The sequence below is a fragment of the Petaurus breviceps genome, unplaced genomic scaffold (genome assembly GCF_028583685.1).
Source record: "Petaurus breviceps papuanus isolate PSGF00001 unplaced genomic scaffold, PetGlider_PUasm1.0 379, whole genome shotgun sequence".
In the NCBI taxonomy this organism is placed as follows: Eukaryota; Metazoa; Chordata; class Mammalia; order Diprotodontia; family Petauridae; genus Petaurus; species Petaurus breviceps.
Window position 1 is genome coordinate 2,186,000 of NW_027186303.1, and position 24,010 is coordinate 2,210,009.

At 41.8% G+C, this 24,010-nt stretch overlaps 1 protein-coding gene across 1 annotated transcript in view; it reads right to left on the bottom strand.

Annotated features, from left to right (window-relative positions):
• The window catches only part of APPL2 (adaptor protein, phosphotyrosine interacting with PH domain and leucine zipper 2), an 86,606-nt gene that overhangs the window by 15,159 nt on the left and 47,437 nt on the right, over positions 1–24,010 (bottom strand). The window contains exons 5-11 of the mRNA XM_069099395.1: positions 19,367–19,454; positions 14,682–14,723; positions 14,485–14,543; positions 11,461–11,607; positions 7,577–7,659; positions 4,060–4,218; positions 2,176–2,364 (exon numbers count right to left, since the gene is read on the bottom strand). Of these exons, the coding sequence (XP_068955496.1) occupies positions 2,176–2,364; positions 4,060–4,218; positions 7,577–7,659; positions 11,461–11,607; positions 14,485–14,543; positions 14,682–14,723; positions 19,367–19,454 (767 nt within the window). The remainder of the gene's footprint in view (positions 1–2,175; positions 2,365–4,059; positions 4,219–7,576; positions 7,660–11,460; positions 11,608–14,484; positions 14,544–14,681; positions 14,724–19,366; positions 19,455–24,010) is intronic.

The following is a 24,010-nucleotide window of genomic DNA, read 5'->3' on the forward strand; positions in this document are numbered from 1 at the left end:
TTTTTTTTTTACAGATGAGGAAATTGAGGCTTCCCCAGCATCCCACAGTGAGTAACTAAAGTACAGAATTCATTTCAGTGAGAGATTAGTGAAAATTAAAATGAAGTTTTTTCCCATCCAAGTTCAGGGACCCCTTGAAATCTATACATAGGCCCCAGGTTAAGAATCCCTAATCTAATTAGGAGATGAGAACAGAGAAATGAGAAGTGGGGCAGGCAACGAGGGAATAAGGTTTATTACTATTACAAATCTGAGTTAGCTGGGGAATAACTTCTTGTTTCATTTGCAGTGCATCCCAATTTAAATATATTTCCTTTTCTGGGCCCCAGGGACAATAATGGAATAATGAGCACTCTGGAGGAGTCCTTTAATAAGAGGACACTTCAGCAACCAGATAACAATGGCTGTGATACAGCAGCTGGTGTCTAGAGGGTGCTACAATGTCTATAAAGGTTTTTACACAACACCTTGGTCGGATCAGCACCACGAACAGCACAGAGCCCCATTTTACAGATGAGGAAACTGAGGCTCAGACGGAAGATGAAGATGCTAACAAGTCAATAGCTCATCTTTGGTCTGAGTGTTTCAGCTTGCCCAGAGCTTTACACGGATTATCTTCAAGGAGTCTCACAAGAAGTCTGTCAGGTAATTGTCCCCATTTTACGGATGAGGAGACTGAGATTAAGGGATTATTATCACCCATAATCAAATGAACAAATAGCTGACATTTCTATAGTGCTTTAAGTGTTCCAAAGAACTTTACCTGCATTATCTCATTTGAGATTCACAACAGCCTTCGAGGAAGGAGCTACAAGCACTATTGACCCCATTTACAGATGTCCTAACTGAGACCCAGAGTGACTATTATTGTCGTTCATGATGATAGTGAGCATTTCTCTAGACTGAAGGTCTGCAAAGTGCTTCACATAGATGACCTACATAATTTGAACCTTTAATGCTAGATTATCATCCCCAAGTCACTGGCCCAGGGTCACTCCGCTAGGAAGTATCCATGGCACAAATTAACATTATCTAAACTGTATTATATTTTTATTTATTTTGTTAAACATCTCCCAATTATATTTTAATCTTGTTCAGGCCTCCTGCTGGAAATGAGTTGGACACTGCTAGTATAGACTATGAGAAAAAATTTCAGCTCATGGCTGATAAGATAGTTCTTTTCACATTTTAGTCTCCATTTGCTACCTTGTATATGTAAGCACAAGAGGCAGCCTGATAGGATGGACAGACAGCTGGGTTTAGAGGCAGGAAGACCTGAGTTCAAGTCTTGTATCTGACAGATAAGTCTTGGCTGTGTGACTCTGGACAAGTCAATTTACACCCTAGTGCCCTAGGCAGCCATCTAAAAATACAGTTTGCAAAGAAGCTGGTGATCTGCATTGGTGAAGAAACTTTCCTCACTGGGAATTCACTATGCCAATTAAATCCCAGTCTAGTCTAAACATAGATAAATATATTTATATATGTATATAGATATGTGCATATATATCCTGGGATTTTCTTGTTGGAGATACAAGAGTGGTTCGCCATTTCCTTCTCTAGTTCATTTTACAGATGGGGAAACTGAGGCAAACAGGGTGAAATGACTTGCCCAGGGTCACACAGCTAGGAAGTGTCTGAGGCTGGATATGAACTCAGGTCCCCCAAGTTCAATATATATTTTAAATATATCTCTATCTAAATAATATTTACATATTCAATATATGTTATGTATTCAATATCTGTTTTAAATATATATTTCTATACATAATGTGCATATATACACAGGATAAGTCTATTTATAGTATGTATACAAACATATCATATATACACACATCTCCATCTGTTGAAATACATGCACATAGATTGCATATGCACACATACACACAGAAATCACATGATATTTCTTTTGTAGTCAGGAGCAAAGTCCTCCTTAAATCTAAAGGAGGCTGCTACCATCTGGGACATTTCTGTTTACTTAAAGATGAAATAAGGCCCCTCCCCTCCCCAAAGGTCAGTAACACCCAGGGGTGCAGGAGAGCAGAATAAGGCTCCTCTCGGGGAAGGGCAGGGATGGAAGCCTCCTACGTGGTCAATGATCTGCCAAGCCCTGGAAAGTCCACCAGGATGGGCCGAGTCCCAACGCCACCCTCCCTGGGTCCCCTGGAGCCATACGGTTTTCCAGTCGGGGTCGTGATCTGGAAACAGTAGCGCCGGTCCTCACAGTCCACAGCCATGACGGAGCAGTTGTCCAGGTCCTGAATCAAACCTCCAGCGACGGCGCCCCGAGGCTGACACATGAGGTTTCCCCCCTGTGTGAAGAAGTAGAGCCTCTCCCACGTGGTGGTGACCAGGCCAGTTTTGCTGCAGGAAATAACCGGGTTTGACAAGACCCTTTAGTAACAGAAAGGAGGATCCTGCCAACTACAGACATTAATAACAGTTTACAACTGGCAAAGTGCTTTTTTCCAAGTTATAGGTGTTTTTAACCCCATTTTAGAGATGAGGAAACTGAGGCCTGAAGTTAGGTGACTTACCCAGGGTCACACAGCTAGTAAATATCAGAGGTGGCATTTGAACTGGGGTCTCTCCTGATTCTAAGTTCAGTAGTCTACCAATCAATTTTTAAAAGCAATCAAATATTTAGTAAGTATCTACTATGTGGCCAGGTACTGTGCTGGGTGCTGAGGATAGAAAGACAAAGAATAAAAGAAGCTCTCTCCTTAAGGACTTTAATTGGCCATATCTACCAATTTTGAGCCACATTTGGCTTTATGGCCATGGAACCTTATGGCTGTACCAATTGGCCACATTTACCAATATTTACCAGTTTACCAATTGGCCATCTTACACCATTAAATATCATAGACTCAGGCCCCCAAAAGTCAGGTGGTGTTTATTTTGAAGGCTTCAGTGGACAGTGGGATCATGTGAGACCATTCAGAGATACAACAGCTGTCCAATGGGGAGCAATCTAAACCAAGGGCATCATACATAGATTTCAGGAAGTCTGTGAACTTAGATGGGAAAAAGTTACATCTTTATTTTGATACAATTTATTTCCTTTGCAACTCTTTGCATTTTATTTTCTACATTAAAAAAAGTCTTTCTTCTGAGAGTGGGTCCAGAGGCAGTGAAAGAATCCAAGACACAAAAAGATGAAAACCCCCTCATCTAAATCACTTTATCAGCAAATGCTTTTTTTTTTTTTTCTGGAGGGGGCGGGAAGCACCAAGAAGTCTGCTTCCCTCATCTCTTACTTACATTATTCAGTACTGTGGGAATAATGGTGTCCTCAGAGCCGGTGACCACAATCCCAGGCTCCTAGATCTATGACCAGAAGGGACATGACAGGTCTGGACTAGAAGACAGGACCACAGTTTCCAACTCTCCATCTTACAGATTGATTGGTAGAATCGGAAATCAGTTTAAATCTGACTCCAAATCTATCCCACCTTCCATTGTCTCATGCTGCTTTCCCATACTGATCTCTAGGGATGCCCTATTTTAATATTCCTTTAATAATCAATTCGCTTGCTGCAGCAGCTTTTTCCTCCCTCAGGAGCCAGAGACCCAGGGATAAGGCTGAGATCAACTTACTACTTGTATGACATTGACCAAGTCCATTAACCTCTCTGGGCTTCAGTTTCCCCCTCTGTAAAATCAGGGGATTGACCACATGACCTCTCAGGTTCCCTTCTGGTTCTACACTTGTGATCCTACTTGTGTGATATTGGTCAAATCACTTCCCCTCTCTGGGCCTCAGTTTCCTCCTGTGTAAAATTAGCAAGTTGGGTCATGTAACCTCTGAGCTCCCTTCTGCCTATGAGAGTATGAAACACACTTATCCAAATGAGCTCAGTCAGACCCTCGCTTGTGGTTATGGCAGAGATGAGATCATGCCCTGCCGTGTACAAAGGGAGGCCATGAGTGTCTCTCATGATAACACAGTCTACACTGGGAGTATTCTCAGTGCTCATCCCCAGCACTCCCACGGGTATTGATTGAAGCATATGGAGAAGATAAGGGGCAAGGGATTAGGCCACTCTATCTCCTCACTTTCTGAGATTGAGGTAACCGGCCTTCTGGATGAGGTTCCTATTGATGGCTGGTGCAGCGACGTCGAAATCTGGAGTATAAATGGATTCATCCACAGAGAGCAGCTCCTGCTGGGATAGCCGCATCTTTTCGACCTCAGCCTCTGATTCCTCCTGTATGCTTAAGACAGATGGTTGGAATGTCACCATTGGGATGCAAACAGAAGCTTTAGGAGGGAAGGTCCTCCTCCACCTCTCTCTCCATCCACATTTCCAGTATCCCAGACAATCAATCAACAAACATCTTAAAAATTAAATTATATTTTTCAGTGGATAAGCATTTGTTTTTCTCTCCTTCCTACTTCTTTCTTCTCCTCTCTGCCCTCACCCAATCAAGAAAGAAAAAAAAAAGGAAAAGAAAAACAAGATCCTTATAACAAATGTGCTTGGTCACATTGGCCATATCCAAAAACACATGTCTGGGTCTGCATCTTGGGTCTTTGTGAGGAGATGCCCAGCATGCTTCATCACAAGCCCTCTGGAATCATGACAAGCATTTATTAAACACCTACTGTGTGCTGGGCACTAAGAAAGCAAAGATAAAAATCGAATTTTTAGATTTAGAGTAAGAGTTCTGTTCTATAGAGACCTGTGACCCGGGGCTTGTTACTTTACTTTTCTTGGCCTCAGATTCCTCATCTATAAAATATAGGAGTCGTGAATAAGAGACTCAGTGGTCTCTGCCATCCCTTCCAGCTCTGCATCTGTAATCCCATGACTCTTATGGAGGAAGACTAAAACAATAGGAATAGAAGGCTACTGGAGTGAAGAGAAGACAGGAGACAGCTCAATTTTGGGGAAGGAGGAGATTCTCTTTTATCTTTCTCTAAAATCCCCAGGGGTCAAGTAATGAAATCAAAAAGCAGGAGACATGAATCAGGTTATAGGAACAGCTCTCTGAGGAACCAATCCGTGGGGCCTGCATCACTCCTCGGTGCTGACTCTTGGGAAAATCAGTGGAGGCAATTTCAGAAAAGATCAAAGGGTTCCACGAGCCCCAAGAGTCCTGTGGTTTCACCTTTAGTGTTTGTGCTAAAAGTTTGACCCTTGTTTTCTTAAGATTTATTCCTTACTTTTAAGCCTCATACACCCAACCAACTTATAGAAAGATGGGATGATATATTTAGAGCTAGAAGGGACAATATAGGATGAATCTAATCCCCTTATTTTATGACTCAGGAAACTGAGGCTTAGAGGGAAGTGACTTGTCCAAAGTCACACAGGGAGTAAATCTAAGAACTGATCTAGTCAGAGCTAGAAGAACTCTTAGAGCTAACTGCAACCCCTTTGTTTTACAGATGAGGAAACAGAGGCCCAGAAAGAAAGGACTTGTCCAAGGACCCACAGCTAGTGTCAAGCAAGGCTTGAATCTTGGTCTTCTAGGCTTCTAATTTTCTTCTTGAATTTCACTCTAAATAAATCACTGCTCTTCCACAGTGTCAGGATCTGAGCAAGGTCTGGGGATCAGAAAGGCAACAATGAGATGTGCCCTTTCCTCTCTTAAGGACGCAGACTACAATGTCCCTATAACTTGGAGAGTTGCTGTGGCCAACAAGCCCATCCTCTTGAAGCTGGGCTGCTGCTGCTGCTTTGAAGCACAGGGCTTTGAAGCGAGCATTAATATAGAGCTTCTGAAGAACACAAAGTGAACAGAGAGCTGCTCTTAGAACCAGGAAGTCTTGGCTTCAAATCTGGCCTCTGGTACTGATTACGTAATCCTGTGCAAGTCGCTCAGCCTCTTGCCAATCTAGGATCAACGATGAGTGACCATGTATATTCTACAAGACTCGATATTGCCAAGAAGGTTGACTTGCACTGGTAGAGGGAATTTCCTCACATGGGAATTCCCTATGCTATTGAAATAACAGGTTTAGACCCTCTCACTTTAAGGTCCTTTACTTTTTTTGTGTCTTAGACCCCTTCCTCAGGGTCACATTTTAAAACGTGTAATGTAAAACATTTAGGATTATGAAGGAAACCAATTAATTGAAATACATTTATCCAGTTAAAAAGAAAAACAATCAAAGTTACAACCACCAGGTTAAGAGCCCTGGCCTTGAGTCTGGCAAAACCCTTTGTGTCTTGTTTGAGCTTCAAAACAACTTAGGCTTTACTGATTCTGAGCTTATTGCCCTATCCACTCTACCACCTGGCTCAGTGGCCTCATGACCTCACTCTTGTAACTTAGCCAGCCTGGTCCTCAGATGCCAGGCATTCCCTTAGGTCATGCCTGAAATCTTTCCAGCATGGTCATCATTGCCAGAGTTGCACCCAGCTGGCATAACCTTTAGGAACCCAGGGTTACCCCTGTGCCAAGATAAGACAAAAGACCTTAAGAGCCCAGGGTTACCCCCATACCAAGATGAGGCAAACAATAGGCCTCTTGGTAATATTCTTACAGCTCATTGACATGAGGATGATGGAAGGTGGAAGGAGCAGGAGAAAGAGGAGGAAGTGGAGAAGAAAGAGGAGGAGGAGGAGTAAATAGTCATTCTGTAGTGTAGATGGCATCAAAGCCAATTTTGCAGGGGGGAAAATAATCCTGGTAGACATGTAAGAGCCATCTGCTACACTGGACCATAGGCTGTTAACTAAATTAACTGTCTACTTCAAGTCTCTCTTATTCGTTAGAAGTCAGCCTCAAAGGTTGGCTTCCTGGGGCTGTAGATAGGCAATCGCCACTCTGGCATCTGTCTTCAGGAGAGCTTCCATCAAAGGAACTGACCAAGAATGAGCCCTTTTGATACCTTTCTCTGTATCTATTTCAAACTCAAATTGTGCTCAAAGCAACTCTTAGTACATCTGAGAGACTGAAAATTGACAAAAGGCTAGTTCAAGATCATAGGTCAGTGAGTTCTAGGGGGGAAAAAAACTAGAGTCAGGATTGTTTTTCAAAAACCTTTTAACCCTTTAAAATAGTTATAATGTACAGGGCTATGTGATGTGGGAATTCAAAGACTCTGCAAGTCCTCATTTCTTTCTCAATCTGAAGAAATATGTGAAAATATTCAGAACTTTAAAGGGGCAAGAGTTAAGTGAAAATGACCTTGCTTCTTTTACTGTCTCAACTATTTATAGGAGACAGCCAAGAGGTATTGGCCTGGGGATTTCGTTGGGATGGGGAACTCTTGGGTGAGAAAACTCTCTACCAATGCAGATTGGCACCTGGGTTTTTTTTTTTGGCAACATCTAGTCTTAGAGGCTGCCTAGAGCACTCAGATGTGAAATGACTTTCCCAGGGCCACAAAGCCCAGTATGTGTCACTGTTGATACGAAAGTATTCTTGGCTCTGAAGCCAGCTCTCTATCTTGATTAGGAGGATGGTAGGTAAAATTCAAAATTTTCCTCTTTTTCCTGTGTGTGTTTAGCACCATCACTTTATTCTCTAGGCTGCTGTACCAGGGGTTGGGTAGCAGAGGCAACATCCTTTCCACAACAGTCTACCAAACAAAAGAATTCAAATTTCAGGGTTGGGTTACCTTTGAACCATGGTTCTGGTGGTAGATAAAAAGCTGTCCATCCTTTTGGAAAACATCTCAGCTCCTTTCTTAAAAAAGTTTATCTGAAAAGTATAACAAAGGTACTCTGATAATGCATAATAAAGTATAATAAAGGTATTCTGATAATTATCTAGGAAGTTGTGGTCACTGGCTGTCACTCAATAAACAAGCCTGGGACATAGCTACCATCATCTCTGTTTGACCAATGGATTGCATTATCTTCATCACCTTGAACACAATCATGCACATGCATATCTTGTCTCCCTTACTAGATTACAAATCTCCTCAAGGGCAGGGGCCATGTCTTACTTAAGAGTATTCAATATATTGCTGGGGAATGCAGAAAGTTACCTTTATGGCTGTCTCATGTTTCAGACTAACAGAAGTTCTTACATGCTTTTATAAGACCATGCATGTTGTTTTCAATCATTTCAGTCATGTCCAACTCTTGGGACCCCATTTAGGATTTTCTCAGCAAAGATAATGGAATGTCTGCCATTTCCTTGTCTAGCTCATTTTACTGAGGTAAACAGGATCAAGTGACTTGCCCAGGCAGGGTCATACAACCAGTGAGTGTGTGAGGCTGGATTTGAACTCAGGTCTTCCTGACTCCAGGCCTTCTGTGCCAGTTAGCTGCCCTAAGACCATGCATACTATATGTATGTATACAGATTATAAACTACAATTTCTTTATAGGAGGGCAACCAATATGGTGGAAGGGCTCTGAGTCCTTACTGTATGAAGATAGGTACAAATAATTGGGGATAGCAATCAATATGGTAGAAGGGCTCTGAGTCCTTACCATATGAAGACCAGTAGAAGGAATTGGGGATGCTTAGCTTGGAGAAGGGAAGATCATAGGATCATGGATTTAGAGATGTAAGGCCATCAAATCCTCACTTTCTGCAGCTAGGGAAATGGAAGGTAAGAGAAATGAAGTGACTTGTCCAGTTAGCAAGTGACTGAGGCAGGAACTCTGGTCTCGCTGACTCCAAGGCCAGAAGTCAATTCACCATACCAACTGGCTGCCTTGTGGAATGAGCTGTCTTTTAAGCATTTGAGGGGCTATTATGTGAAAATGTATTATACTTGTTCTGGTAGACCTCAGAGGGTAGGATGAGCAATAAGTGAAGTTTCAGAGAGGCAGATTTGGGCTGGAGTGTAGGAAAAGTTTCCTAACAATCAGAGCTGTCCAAAATGGCATGGGCCACCTCAGGTGACGGGGGTTTCCTTTCATAGACAGAGGTGGGATGACCACTAACTGGGTCCAGTCTAGTGTAGTGAGGACTTTGGGTAGGCATGAATTAGACTATACATGGCCACTGGGGGCCCTTCCAACTCCGGGATTCTAGAATTCTTAATCTTCAGTCCCAGATGGTCATTTGGTCATGAATTCAGTTCAACAACAAAGTCAAGGTAGAAGTCTCATCATTAGGGCGACTCAACAGGCAAATTCAGTTTGGTTAGAGCAAGGGAAGGCAGGAATGGAACTAATATGTCTCTTCTTAGAGTGTATGTTTGAGAGAGGTCTGAGTCACTGGTACCCCATTCAAAGCCAAACCTGGCTAAGTTTAAGGCAGAATAGTACAGCAGGAAGAATGTTGGCTTGGAGGGCCTGGGGTTCGAATCTCCTCACCCTGTTGTTTAGTGCCTGTGTGATGTTGGGCAAGTCACTTTGCTTGCCCTCTCTAGGTCTCAATTTTACCATTTGCATGATTGGGTTGCCTTTGAAGCTCCCTCCTAGCCCAGAGGCAGGGCAAACACTACCAGCAAGCCAGTGGTCACATTCTTACTGGCCAACAATGTGAGAAGCTCAGTTCCATTTAGGTGCCTGTTATTTGCCTGGCACTGCGGATACAAAGACCAATACTTCATGAGCATTCATTAAAAGGCATTGATAGGATGAACAAAGAAGGAATTCATTTCAAGAGTCCAGCACTATAATTGAATTATTCAGTGTTATTTCTTCACCACACTTTCCTTTTTCTATCATCCTGGAACTTTAATTTTTTTAAAAAAGACTGCTTATACTATATTATTAAAAGAGGGTTCATATTATTTTAAAAAGAATGCTTATATTGTTAAAAGAGGGCTCATTATTTCATTAGTAGAGTGTTGTGCCTGTTTGGTTCATTAGCATGCCATGAGTAATATAGGTTAACACAATGGGCTTTCTTAGTCTCTGCAGAAGCCACTATTGACTCACCATAAATATGGAACATACAGCTTACAATATCTCCAGACCCCATTTACCAGGAGAAATGGGTTTCTGGACCTCCTATCAAGACTCTACCAGGATTCAGTCAAGGGCTATGCTGAACCCTTGATGCTTCTAATCACTTATGTTCATCAGTGTAACTCCTTTTATCCACTGACAGATGGGTAGCTAGGTAGGGCAGTTGGGTAGAGGATTGGCCCTAGAGGCAGAAAGACCTGAATTCAAATCCTGCCTCAGACACTTACTGACTGTATGACCCTGGACAAGTCATTTAACTCTGTTTACCTCATGTATAAAATAAGGATAATAACAGTATTCCTCCCAATGTCGTGAGGATCAAATAAAATAATGTCTGTAAAGTGCCTGGCACATAGTAAGCACTATAGAAATGCTAGCTAATATTATTATTTTTTTTATTACTGATACTCTGCCTAGAGTCATTCCTCAATGGTTAGCCAGTTCCCATACCTTCTGATTCTCCTCATCCTGTTAACCCTGGATCCCTAACTACTGAAGAACAAACCATCCTTCATGAGCTGAGCTGTCTGCTCTCTCATTCCTATCTAGTTCAGCTCTACCCACTAGTGTCCTACTCCATATCTGACCTTCCATCCCTCCCCCTGTGCCCTCTGGAATGCCTGTGCTATACTTAACAAACTTCCTTTCATTTTAGACCCATTTCTTAGGTTCCTTCTTTCTTCTGGCCCTCACCGACCTGGCTTTCCACCAGATGACACTGTATCCTAGGCCATCTTTTTAAGTACTGGTTGAAATGTCTGTCATTCCCCCCACCCCCATCATCCTCCAACGATGCTCATTGGTTCCAGAGGTGGAGCTGGAATCTTCCTTGCTCCCCACCGCCATCCGAAACTTCCAATGTTTCTCTTTACCAATACTATTTAACAATCTCTCCTCCTTTGAGGTTCACTCTATCCAATTTTATCACCCACTCCAGAACCTGGCAGCTTTTAGCTACCATTCTCCAGGGGATTTTCCTTCCTTCTTCATGAAGTTCACTGCTTGCCTCTCAGTCTCTCTCCCCACCCCAGTTCCTACCCTCCTATAGCTATTATGACCTGCTTCTTCATCCCAACAGTTCATCTGGCAATACTACTCTGGATTATTGTTATAGGATTCAGAGCTGAAAAAGGACCTTAGAGGTCATAGAATTCAATCTCTCATTTTACAGATAAAGAAACGGAGGCCCAGAGAGATGAAAATGACATCTCCAAAGTCACCCATCTAGGAAATGTCAGAACCAAGATTCAAACATAAGCCCTGTGACCCCAAGTCTGGTCCTCTTTACAATGCATCATGTTGCCTTTGATCCCGAGTCTCAGTTTCATCATCTGTAAAATGAGAGGATTGGACCAGATGATATTCCTAAGGGTCTAAATATCTTTTCCTACAGCATCATATTCTTGAGGTCTGGCTGGTTCAGGTGGACTTGAAAGAAGCAGAGGTCTATTTTCCTTTTGATTGTAATAACCACTATTCCTCTATCTGTCATGTAGTTACCAAGTACCATCTGGCCCATGTCAATCCCCCTTTGTTAGCACGTCCAGTTATCCATCCTCTGTCCTACCAGGATGCCATGTTCCATAGTAGCTTTTGTCTTCATGCTGGACTGGGGGCACTGACGTACCTGTCCTTGGGCATATCCTAACATGGGCTCCATCATCGCAACCCTCTTCCTGTACTGAAGAGCATTCAGGGCACAATAGTACTGAAGGGATGACAGATGCTGCTTCCTTCGGGCTGTGGCCACTTCTTTGGCAACCTCGGACTTCACCTAGTAGAAGGCAACAGGAAAGCTTAAGTGGTAGCATCCAAAACTGGGTTTTGACTCAAATATGTTGACTCAGGAATTTGAATATTGACTCAAAATGGGTTTATTAATTAAAAGAGCTTTAAAAGGATTAATTAAAAATTATTAATTAAAAGCATTTGCCTTACTACCGTAGAAAATCATCAGTATTAAATGATAAAAGAATAACCAAGCTTATGGTCATGTTGTTGCTCCTGGTAGAAGGTAATCTCCTTGAGGGCAGCAGGGGCTATTCCCTTGTTGACTTTTCATCTCTAGCCCAGTATTAATATCTAGCAGGCACTTAAATGCTTATTGATTGATTGGTATAAGGGAAGCAACAAGCTTCTGACCCTGGTTTTTCGACACTCCACAAAGGGTACCCAGTTTAAAGAACCCTAGAGTCTCAGAGCTAAAAGGAACTTTAGGGGCCATGTTCCGAGCCCTGTAGGAACAGAGTTGCCTTTCCAATACCTCCCTGAGAGGTGGTCATCTAGTCTTCACTGGAAGATGGGGGGATGGGGGATTTATGACCTCTCAAGTCAACCCGTCTTCCTTTTGGACGGCTCTAAGGGACTTGGAGCCAAACGCAGTCTTGCTGTAGCCTCCCATCATTGCTTCCGGCTCTGCCCTCTGAGACCAAATGGAACAAATCTGATCCCTGTTCACATGCCAATGGAGGGAGAGCAACTAACTTGCCCTATGAGAAAGGCTTGCAGATTGAATTTATTTCACCCTAAGGAAAAAAGGGAAGAAGGAGGAAGAAGAAATGACTTACAGGAAGGGACCAGTGTGAGTAAGAGCAGCTATTTCCTAGTCTGAGCAGGATTAAAAAGACTGGGCTTCAACTACGGCCATTTCAATGGGATATTGGCAAACTTCCCTGGCTCTCGCTGTTCTGGGGCTCTGGAATATGTTAATAGGGGAGGTTGAAGAGTTTCTCTGAAGACTTTTTTTTTTTAAAGATCACACTGGGATAAGCTGATCAGAGTCCTTTCTGGAAGCAGAGGGATAGATGAGTTAGCCCAAGGCCCTTCTTGCTCTATTTTCTGCTGGTTTCTAAATATGGATGCAGCCCTGGTTAAAGGCTCACATTTGCCTGAAAAAATTGGCAAGGGTCAAAGAACATCAACATGTAGTACTCAAGGGGAGAAATTCAAGCTATTTAGAGACATATTTTTAAAAATGCTCCAAATCAGTAATAATTAGAGTTGCAAATTAATGCAATTCTGAGGCACCACCTCACACACATTTAATTGGTGGCATTTATGTTGGAGAGGCTGTGGGAAAACAGGCACACTGATGCATGATTGGTGGGGCTATGAATTGGTCCAGCCATCCTGAAAATGAATTTGGAGCTGTTGCCCTGAATTTACTATGATTACTCTTTGACTCAGGGATGCCCATGCTAGGTAGGCATCCAAGATCAAAGATCAAAGAAAGAATAAAAGAATATATATACACAAAAATCTTTTTAGCAACTCATTTCATAGTGGTAATGAACTGAAAGCTAAGGAGCTTCAGCTGTTGAATGGCTGAACAGATTTTTGTATACATATGTGATGGAATACTATTGTGTAAGAAATGATGGAAGAAATAACTTCAGAGAAACTTGCAAAGGCTTGTAGGAGCTATTATGGAGGAAAATGAACAGAGCCAGGAGAGTAAATTGTACAGATACAACAATATTGTCAAGACAAATGACTTTGAAAGACTTAACACTGATCTATGCAATGATCAATCATGATTCCAGGGAACCAAAGGGCAGCCAGGCAGTGCCAGAGTAGACAGAGCATTGGATTTGGAGTCAGTGAGACCTAAGTTCAAATCTGACCACAGACACTTACTAGTTATGTGATCCTGGGCAAGTCATTTAACCTGTTTGCCTAAGTTTTTGCATCTGTAAAATGGAGACAGTAACAGCACCTACCTCCCATGGTTGTTGCAAGGACCAAATAAGATAGTGATTGTAAAACATTTGGTACTGTTCATGGCACATACTAAATGCTATATAAATGTATTCTATAATAATAATTTGTATATTAATAATAATAAAACTACTGACCACTTTCTGACAAATAGGTGATAGACTTAAGATACAGAATAAAATATACATTTTTGGACATGGCCAATATGGGAATTTGTTTTTCTTAACTATACTTATTTCTTTTTGGGGGGGGTGAGTGAGGAGAGAATAATGCTTATTACTAGAAAAATTAATTAAAAATTAAATTATTTTTAAAAAAGTTAACATTACAGAGTCATTTTGTTGCTACCTTCTTAAATAAAAACAAGATAAGCTGTATGTAATAGAAATTCAGGGCTTCATATACAATTTTCCTTAATTTTTTATTTATTAAAATACTTATTTGTTGATGACAGTTAAATTCATAATAAAACAGAAAACTGAATTTTAAAAAATGCTACTATGAGCACTGGGGCTAATGTGTGTGTCTGGAGAAATATGTCAACTTGATCAAAGATAAAAATCTGGAGTTCAAAGCACCATATGGTCAGCCTTTCCTCCCACTTTTTTTTTTAAATTATGGCTCAGGTTTGAAATTTATAAGCCCCAAATAAAAATGTCAGATACATAAGTGGAAAACATGGGTAGAAATGATAAAAACAAAGTCGCTGTACTGGAAGAAGTGGAACAGACTGATAAAAAAACCCTTCCTAGTCCCCTTTCATATCCACTACATCTCCCCACCAAGACCCTCCCAGCCACAAATGGATAGAGGTAAAAGAAAAAGTAGCCTTAGAATCAGCAGATTTGGGAGTTGTTAAATTAAAAGAAAAACAAAGCAAACAAAAACTAACAACAGAAAAGGTTTCTGTTGTAGGTTTTTTTTTTCTTTTTACCTTTTCATTCTCTTTTTTCTTCGGTAGTCGGCTGTACTTTGCCATGGACAAGTCATGTTCTAGAAATAAGAGAGGGATTGAATGAATCCATAACAAATCTAAACCTGCTCCCTGACACCTGAGACCTCACTTTCCCCACCTGCCCACCCCAGCTCCTTACATATTTCATTAAGAATAAAGAAAATGAAGAGACGTACCATTGCTAGCAAGGCCGAAGAGATCCTTCAAGGTGCTGACTTCTGAAAAGAGAGAGAGGGAATTTCAGAGCCAACGAGGAAGTCTGGGGGTGGGGAGGCAGAGGGACCCTGGCACTGGAGGCACAGAATCTGGGTTCTAATTTTACCTTTGATGCTTACTCCCTGTGTGACCTTGGGCACATGACTTAATCTCTCTGGATCTAAGTTTCCTTTTCTGGAAGATGAGGGATTTGGACTAAATCCTCAGAGATGGAGGGGAGGAGAGAGAGTATTCCTGGCCCTGAGGATGGCCCATTCAAAGGAACAGAGATGGAAGAGTAAGGGCTGTCTGGGTGGACCAAAGAGAAGGTCAACTTGACTGCTGAATCTTTAGCTCTACTTTCTTTCTGTGTGACCTTGGGCTCAGGATTGACCCTTAATCTATAAGACCCTGACCCTTAGTTTCCTTGTCTTGAAGTGAAGGTGTTGGATTAGAGGTCCCTTCTAATCAAATGAAAACTCAGGGCTCTGGAACTCCTCCCAGACCAAACCTGAATGATGTCCAAAAGAGAGGAGCAAATCCTCCCTCAGAAACACCCCTTAGATTCTCTGCTTAACCTGGGTTGATAAATCAAGCCTGATTCCTGGAATCACTTGACTTAGCTGGAGACTTGGGACTTTGCTTTAATATACCTGGTCGATTCCAAATGTGGCATTTTAAATTCTCCACCCAAGTTGCCCATTTGTCATCCCACTTGTCACCTCAGGTGTGTGGGATAGAATTTAGGCTTACAATTCCTTTGAAAAGTGTGGCTGACATTTCCCTCCTTTCTCTGCAGGGGGGAGTGGTCTAGGTCTGTATATATTGTTGGGCTTAGTTGATATGCTGGTTGATTTCACTGATTTAAAAAAAATTCTTTGTAATAAGGGATGACTTTGGGTGAGAGAGACAGAGGAATACTTTGGGAAATGAAGTTGATGTAAGGACAAAAGAGAATATTCATTTAAGAAAAAACATAGCTTATTCAACTAAAGCATTGATTTTCCAGATCTGCTTTCTATCTTTCTATTCTTCATTACAAGGCATGGCTCCCTAGGGAGGAGAGGGGGAAGGATATATTTTTAAAAGAAGGTGATGCAAAAATAAAAGAGAGAAATATTGTAAAAAAATGTGTAAAAACCTAGAATCTGAGCACAAGCTTCGTTACAGGCAACCTGGGACAACTACTGGGCCTTGGTATTCCTAAGAGGCTTTCAGAGAGTCATGTATTCAGTCTCCTGTATCAGTCTGTCCTCACCTCCACCTATGCATCTCTCTCTCTCTCTGTCTCTGTCTCTCTCTCTCCTCTTCCTTCTCCCTTTCCCTATTTCTCTCTTTCCTGTCTCCCTTCCTCCTCTTCTCTCTCTCTCTCTCCTCCCACTCTACCTACCTGCCTACTTCTCTCTTTAGGTATCATGGGCACAGCTCAGTTAAAAAGGCTTACTACCAGGTTGGCCACATGGCAATGAATTTCTTTGTCCACAAGCAGCTCTCCATGGCTGTCTATGAAGTTGTACTACTAAATATATTGATGAAGGGCATATCCCACCTGACAAAATCAGGAATCCCTGAAGTATTAAGTTTCTAAACAAATATATGCAGATGTAATATTTGCACGAGGTGACCATCTACTCTGTAGCCCCTCAGACCTCTCCTATAGAACATGTGGCCACCTACTTCCTCACTGCAGCCTGTCCTCATGCTGGCAGGTCTGGGTTCTCTGAGAAGGACCACCTCCATGTGCTTATACTCAAACTCTCTTCGATTCCTAGTGGTGATCTTTTTAAGGAGAACTCACCACTTTAGTTCCTAGCCCCTACTCATGGGGGCTACAATATTTTCATTTGTAGAAAACCAGGCACTTGCATCGATGAAACATTTAGATCTTAAACATAACCATTTACTTAGCAATAGGGCAAAAAACCCCATAGGCACTCAAATATTAAAGTAAATACATGAATAATAAACATATCATAATCCACTCATAAACCCGAGTCACACTCTCCTGCCAATGCATTTAATATTTGTGGGGGACAGTAGGCACACCCTTACAGAAACCTGGTGAGCAAAAATTGTGCTCAGGGGAGCTCACAACTATGGAAATCATAAACTTTTCTGCCCTCTTTCTATCAAAGAAATGAGCCATCAAAGTTTCTTCCTGTTGAACAGATGCTTCTGTTGCTAAGTTGAACCTCTGTTGCTAAGTATGGCCTCTGGGATAAAATAAATCTAAGTTCTTCTGTTTAGCTTTGAAAGGTTTCCATGCCTTTGCTCAAACCTTCCTTTCCAGCCTCCTCATTCCCTGTCTTGCACTGCAATCAAGTTGGCCTTCTCTTTGGTCTACCCAGACGGCCCTCCCTCTTCCATCTATGTTTCTCTGAATGGGACATCAGAGGGGCGAGGAATGCTCTCTCTTCTCCCCTCCACTTCCGAGGATCCCTCTTTACCTCCAAGGTGAAGCTAAAACACCATCTTTTACCTGAAGAATTTTCTAATCCTCTCAGCTGCTAGTGACCTCCCTTCTCACATTGCCTTAGACTTTAATTCTCTTTATATTTATTCTGTATATAAAGAATATAATATATTGCAATATGACATGCATGTATTATAAAATTATATCATATGTATAATGTATAGATTATAGAATATGCATTGTAATATATTAAATATATTATATATGAGAATATAGTAAATTATTATATATAATACAGAATATATTATATTACATTAGATAATATGCATATATTATATAATTATATAATGTATTGTATATATAAATCATATATGATAGGCAATTTATCACATATACTTTATTAATGTATTATATATAATACAGAATGTGAGTATATATGTGTATACACACATATATATATTTATGTGCAATTGTTATCTTCCCCATTAGAATGTAAGTTTCTTATAAATGGGAATTGTTTAATTCATTATATTCATATCCTTAACACCCAGCACAATGTCTGGTATAAGATTGATCCTTAATAAATGCTTATTGACATATACACACAGCATCTATAGTTTAACTTTTTCTCTTTGGTCCACACTTGTCTTTTCACATAGAAATACCCCCTACCAATGCAGAATAGTCTATCGGTCTGTATATTATAGTCTTGGGGAATTACCCAGAGCCCTGAGAGGTTAGGTGGATTTGTCTAGGGTCACTCAGTTAGGATGTCAGAGATTGTTAGAAATGGGGCTTGACCCTAGGTCTTCTGAACTCTAAGGTTGGCCTTTTAATCACTATCCTGCACCACATAATTAAGTCAACCATCATTTTGACTAAAGTGCTTATTCTGTGTTGATTTTCAAATTTCTTTTAACTTCTAAAGAATAACAAGGTTTGCCCCCCCCAATGTTATGCCAGATCTGATGTGTCAATACAGATTAGAAGCAAGTTAGGGGAAAAAGAACATTCTCATAGGAGTATAGCCTTAAAGCATGGAGAGATCTTAGAAGTCGTTGAATCTAAGCCCTCATTTTACAGGTAAGGGAACTGAGGCCTTGTATAGCTATGTGGCCCCATAGTGGATAGAGCACCAGGCCTGGAATCAAGAAGACTCAGTTCTATGAGTTCAAATGTGACCTCAGACACTTACTAGATGTGTGACCCTGGGCAAGTCACTTAACCCTGTTTTCTTCATTTCCTCATATGTAAAATGAGTTGGAGAAGGAAATGGCAAACCACCCCAGTATCTTTGCCAAGAAAATCCTAAATGGAGTCACAGAGAGTGGGATATAACTAAATATACAAATAAAACCTGAGGCCTAGAGAAGGGAATTGGCTTATTCAGAGTCTTTCAGGTAGCAAGGGTGTGAGGTAAGATTCTAACTTGGCTCTAAATCCAGCACTCTACCCCTACACTGGGGGGAGGTGTTGTTTTTTTAAAGTACACAATTATAATGCCCAAATTTGACACAAAAGTTGAGATACAAGAATGCACTGCCCTCCTTTCTTTGCAGAAGTGGGGAATCATTGATGTAGAATGCAACATACATTGTTTGTTGGTGTAGAATATGGTATATATTGTCAGACTTGGTGGATGTGTTGGTTAGTTTTCCTGACTTGCTTCCCCTCCCCTCCCCCACTCCATCTTTCACTTTTATTTTGTTTTCTAAGGGATGGCTTTCTAGGGAGAGGGAAGCAGGGAGGGATATGGTAAATGAAGGCAGTGTAAAAATAAAAGATACCAATAAATATGGCTTTAAAATAAGTAATACATATATAACATAATGATACATTATAGAGGTACATATACATGAATATGTGAATTAATTATATTAATACCATAATGACATATGTATGTGTGGAGAGAAAGGAGGTGGGGACAGAGAGACAGAGAGAAGGAAAGAGACAGAGAGAGTAGGAGAGAGACAGAGACACAGAGATAGGAGGGGGGGAAGAAAAGATGGAGAGAGGAGAACACAGAGACAGATGGATAGACAGAGGGGAGAAAGATGGACAGACAGAGGAGAGAAACACAGAGAGACAGAGGGAGAGAGAGAAAGAGAGAGAGAGAGAGAGAGAGAGAGAGAGAGAGAGAGAGAGAGAGAGAGAGAGAGAGAGAGAGAGAGAGAGAGAGAGAGAAATGAGGTAAGTATACAGTAGAAAGTGACCTAAAATGAATGAACCCCTAATGGGCACCAACATTGTTACCTGTGAGATCTTTCTCTCGAAACTGTATGATGGGAAGCACCATTGAGTCTGCCAGTTGCTTGGTCAGCTCTGTATGGAGCACATTAAGCTGAAAGAAAGATACACATCCTGAGACCCAGCCCAGAGGGGGGATTCTGGCCCCTGCCTTTTGTGTTCTCCTCCTCTCCCACCAGGACACAGAGAGAGAGGCAGTTACTCGCCCAAGATTACATAGGTGGGCCCAAACAGGGGAAGGATTTGAGCTGAAGACAGAAGAGTGCATTGGGAGGAGTACTGGATTTGCAGACAGAGGCACCAGGTTCAAATCTCAGCTCTGCTGCAGATTACCTGCGGGGTCTTTGGTAAGTTACTTCTGACCTCTTTGGATTTTTATTTCTTTCCTATAAATGGAGGAGTTTGTGTCAGATGGCAGCTAAGGCCTCTTCTATTTCCAAATCCTTGATCTTATACTTCTATGACCAAACATTTAATTTCCCTGGGCCTCGGTTTCCTTATCTGTAAAATGCAAAGCTTGGACTGGGTGGTCTCTGAGGTCCCCTCCCTCTCTAAGTTGAAGATCCTGTGATCCTGATGTACCCAGGAGAGCTGGAGTGCTCTGCTCTCCTCATTTTTTAATGAAGAAGTTGGACCAGATGGGCCCTAAAGCACCTCCCCAAACTTCTAGAGCTGTGGCTCCATGATCTAACCCAGTTAGTCTGTGTAGAGGAGACCAAGGGCATAAAGATGACTCAGTGAAAACCCAGTTGGTCTTCCTTAGCCTAGGTATTACATGTTTGTAGAGTAGTAAATGGTTATGTTGCTACCAGACACTTAAAAAGCAAACTGAATGTGACTTCTCCAGGCTCGGGTATGAGTCCCTCGCTAAGCTGGCCAAGGGAGTTTCTGAACTGTGAAATGAGAGCTATCTCATCTTTGTTTACTCTGCTGATTTCTCAATAGATCTGGATCCAAGCTACCCCTCCCAAAGCCTGGGAATGCTTTTACAGACCGACAATGAACAGCACTGGTTGCCATTCTCTTAGCACAGGTCATTCATTATTCACTGAGGGCATTAGGGGACCTTTGACCCTCAAAAGAGCAGGCGAGCAGGGCTCTGGTTTGAAGTCTCACTTGAAAGAGAGCCTCACGTGAGAACCTCCTCACACCAAAGCCACAGCCAGGATGTGGGCTTGGGAAAGCTCCATAGGAAGGATGCTGCTTGATGAAACCACACTGGGACAGTTATGTCCTTCCTGTAGCTTGGGAAAGGAGGAGGCTCCTGAGAACAAAAAGGTGATTATGTTCTAGCAGATTCCTCATTCTGGGATGGAACAATGGCCCTTGATTCTATTCCCCACCCCTCCCACCTTAGAACTTGACTGAGACTGACACTGGTAAAAAGTCTCACTAGAAGAAGGAAAAGGAGGCTGTTACTACGGGTTTTCCTTTAATTCTGACAAAGCTGGAAATTGATTCAAATTCTTGCCATGCTAGGCACCAAAACTGAGAGCAAAGAAGGCAAAGGATTCTGCAGGCTGGTGATACCAAGCTCTCTTCTCACAAGGCAGCTAATACCCAATTCAATCTAATTCAACATGCATTTCTTGAGGGCTCCAGGCACTGTCCTAGGTGCTGAGCACCCAAAAGACCAAAATGAGACCATCTCTGCCCTCAGAGGGTTCACATTCTGTTGGAGGTGACCACCTGTGTATATCAATCAATAAATGAATCAAAATGCACTTATTAATCACCTTCTATATGCCAGGCAATGAGGAATACAAAGATGAAAAGGAAATAGTCCCTGTCCTCAGGGAGCTTACATTCTATCGGAGATAACTGCAAGTATAAATCAATCAATAAATTAATTAACAAGTATTTATTAAGTGCCAAGCACTGTGCTAGGTGCTGGGGACACAAAAGACCAAAATGAGACAGCCTCTGCCCTCAGAGGGCTTACATTCTATTTGGAGATAACAGCAGGTATAAAGCAATAATAAAGTAACTAATAAGCATTTATTAAGTGCCTTCTGTGTGCCAGGCAATGAGGATACAGAGGTGGAAATGAAATGGTTCCTCTTCTTAGGGAGCGTATATTCTGTTGGGGGTGGAACAACATATACATAGATTTGTATATACAAAAACCTGTCTCTGGAGTCAGAGGAGGTGGGTTAAAATCCTGCCTCTACCATTACTATCTGTGTAATGTAATCTTGGACAAATCACAGAAAGTCACTGGGGTTTGGTTTTCTCATCTGTGAAAGGAGAGGGTTGAGGTCAATGGAATTGGAGGTTGTTTTTAGCACCACAGCTATGATTCTATGACTTGTGATTTCACAAGTGCAGGAAAATTCCCTTCACCAGTACAGATCTCCAACTGCTGGGTACCTCATAGTCTTAGGATCTTGTAGGGAACTAAGGAGTTAAGTGACTTACCCAGGGCCACATACCCAATAAGTGTGAGAAGTGGGAACTGATCCAAGAATTTGCTAACTCCAAGGGCAGCTCTCTATTGCCCACTCCAGGCTGCTTCTCACATACTAGCTATATACAGAGTAGATAAGTTTTTGTTAGGAAGAAAATAATGATGATGATGATGATAATGGGCATTTATTGATGCTTTAAGCCTTGCTCTAACAACTGGGAAAGATTTGGAGGTGGCATCTCAGGTGGGTATTGAAGGAAGTCAGGGTTTCCATGTGGCAGAGGTGAAGAATGAGCATGTTTCAGACATTGGGCACAACCTGTGCCCAAGTTTGGAGACAGGAAATAGTAGAAGACTTGGTATTAGTATATTTCTTGAATGTTTCAAAGTCCCTCTGGATTTTATGGGATTTTGTAGTCAGAGGCCCTGGGTTAAAATCCTGTCTGCCAATCATTTATCAGTGTGACTTTGGGTAAGTCATTCACCTCCCTGGGGCTTATATTCCTCTGTAAAATGGTGGAGATCGAACTAGGTGACCTCTGAAGTCCCTTCCAGCTCTAAATCTGTGACTTATCAACTGTGTGACTTTGGGCAAGCACTGTATCATCCTCAGTCTCAGTTTCCTTATCTGTAAAATGAGGATTAAGCCATATACATACCCACAAATGTACATATGTACATATGTGTATGTATGTATGTATTATAGACTCTGAGTTTCTAGCTCTAAATCTATGATAACTATGACATCACCTGTGTGACCTTGGATAATGATTGCACCATACTGTGCCTCAGTTTCCTCATCTGTAAAATGAGGGTTGGACTCTATCTCTATATCTATTCATAGTATACATATATACATATATAGTAGAGACACTATGAAGTTTCTCTCAGCATATCTATAAGCACTATCTTTTATGGAGCAGATAAAGAAAGGTTTTTATAAGTAGCCATACCAGTCATATAGACTAATTAACCTTCATACTAGTAGAAGAAAGCAAAGCACAGATCTCCATTAGGAGGTCTGAAGGCTAGGGGCTCCTAGTGATCTGCCTCTTAGGGATGGTTGGCCTTCTGCAGGATGCTCAAGGTTGGGACTAATGTTATCTGCAGGCACAGGGAAAAGGAGGTCAAAATGTTTGTGTTTGGCCTTTATTATTTTTCAGGTCAAATCAACTTTTGTCTGCTTTATGAGCCAAACTGGTTTGCTCACTGCTTCTGAACATGCCCTGGCTGCTGTTGCTGCCTCTGCACTTGGCTGTGGCAAGCACTCCCACACATTTCTGCCTGTCTCAGGATCTTATCTATCCTTCAGAGAAGGCCAAGCTCCCATGCCCTAGCCTTCACAAAGCCTCTCCTAGCTCTCTGAATGCTCCCAAGTGGGGACATGGTCTCCATCCTCTGCCTCTATATTGGGATTTTGTCTAAATCTTTTTTTTGCTTTTTTTGGGGGGGAAGGTAGAGAATTGGGGTTAAGTGACTTGTCCAAGGTCACACAACTAGTAAATGTTAAGTGTCTAAGGCCAGATTTGAACTCAGGTCCTCCTTACTCCAGGGCTGGTGCTCTATTCACTGTACTACCTAGCCGCCCCATGTCTGAATCTTTAATGAATGCTGATGGCATGGAACACTCAGCATGGGTTGCTTTGGATTGTGGGGGTTTCTGGGCATGGCTGATTCTTTCAGCTAAACTGAATACATTCCTGCAGTTGATAATTGCATGATGTTTGAGGACAGGGACTATGTCTCATTTATTTCTATGTTCATCCTTCACAGAGGAAGATGTCAGTGATTACCTATAAGAAGGGAGGAAGTGACTAAGGAAGGAAGGATGAATGGGGAGAAGGAAGAAAAGATGATGAAAAGAAGAAAGTAAAGAGAAAAGGAAGGCAGAAGAAAGAAGGAAGGAAACAAGGAAGGAAGAAAGGAAAGGGAAGAGGAAGGAAGGAGGAGAAAGAAAGGAAAGAAAAGAGGGAGAGAAGAAGGAAGAAAAGAAGAAGGAAATGAGAGAGAAAGGAAGAATAGAAAGGAAAGATGGTGAAAGAGAAGGAAGAAAATAAGGAAGGATAAAAGAAAGGAAGGGAGGAAAGAATGAAGGAAAGAAAGAAGAGGAAAGGAAGAGAGGAAGAAAGGAAAGAGAAGGAAGGAAGGGAGAAAGGAAGGAGAGAGGGAGAAGGGAGGGGGAGGGGGAAAGGGAGAAGGGAGAGAGAGAGAGAGAGAGAGAGAGAGAGAGAGAGAGAGAGAGA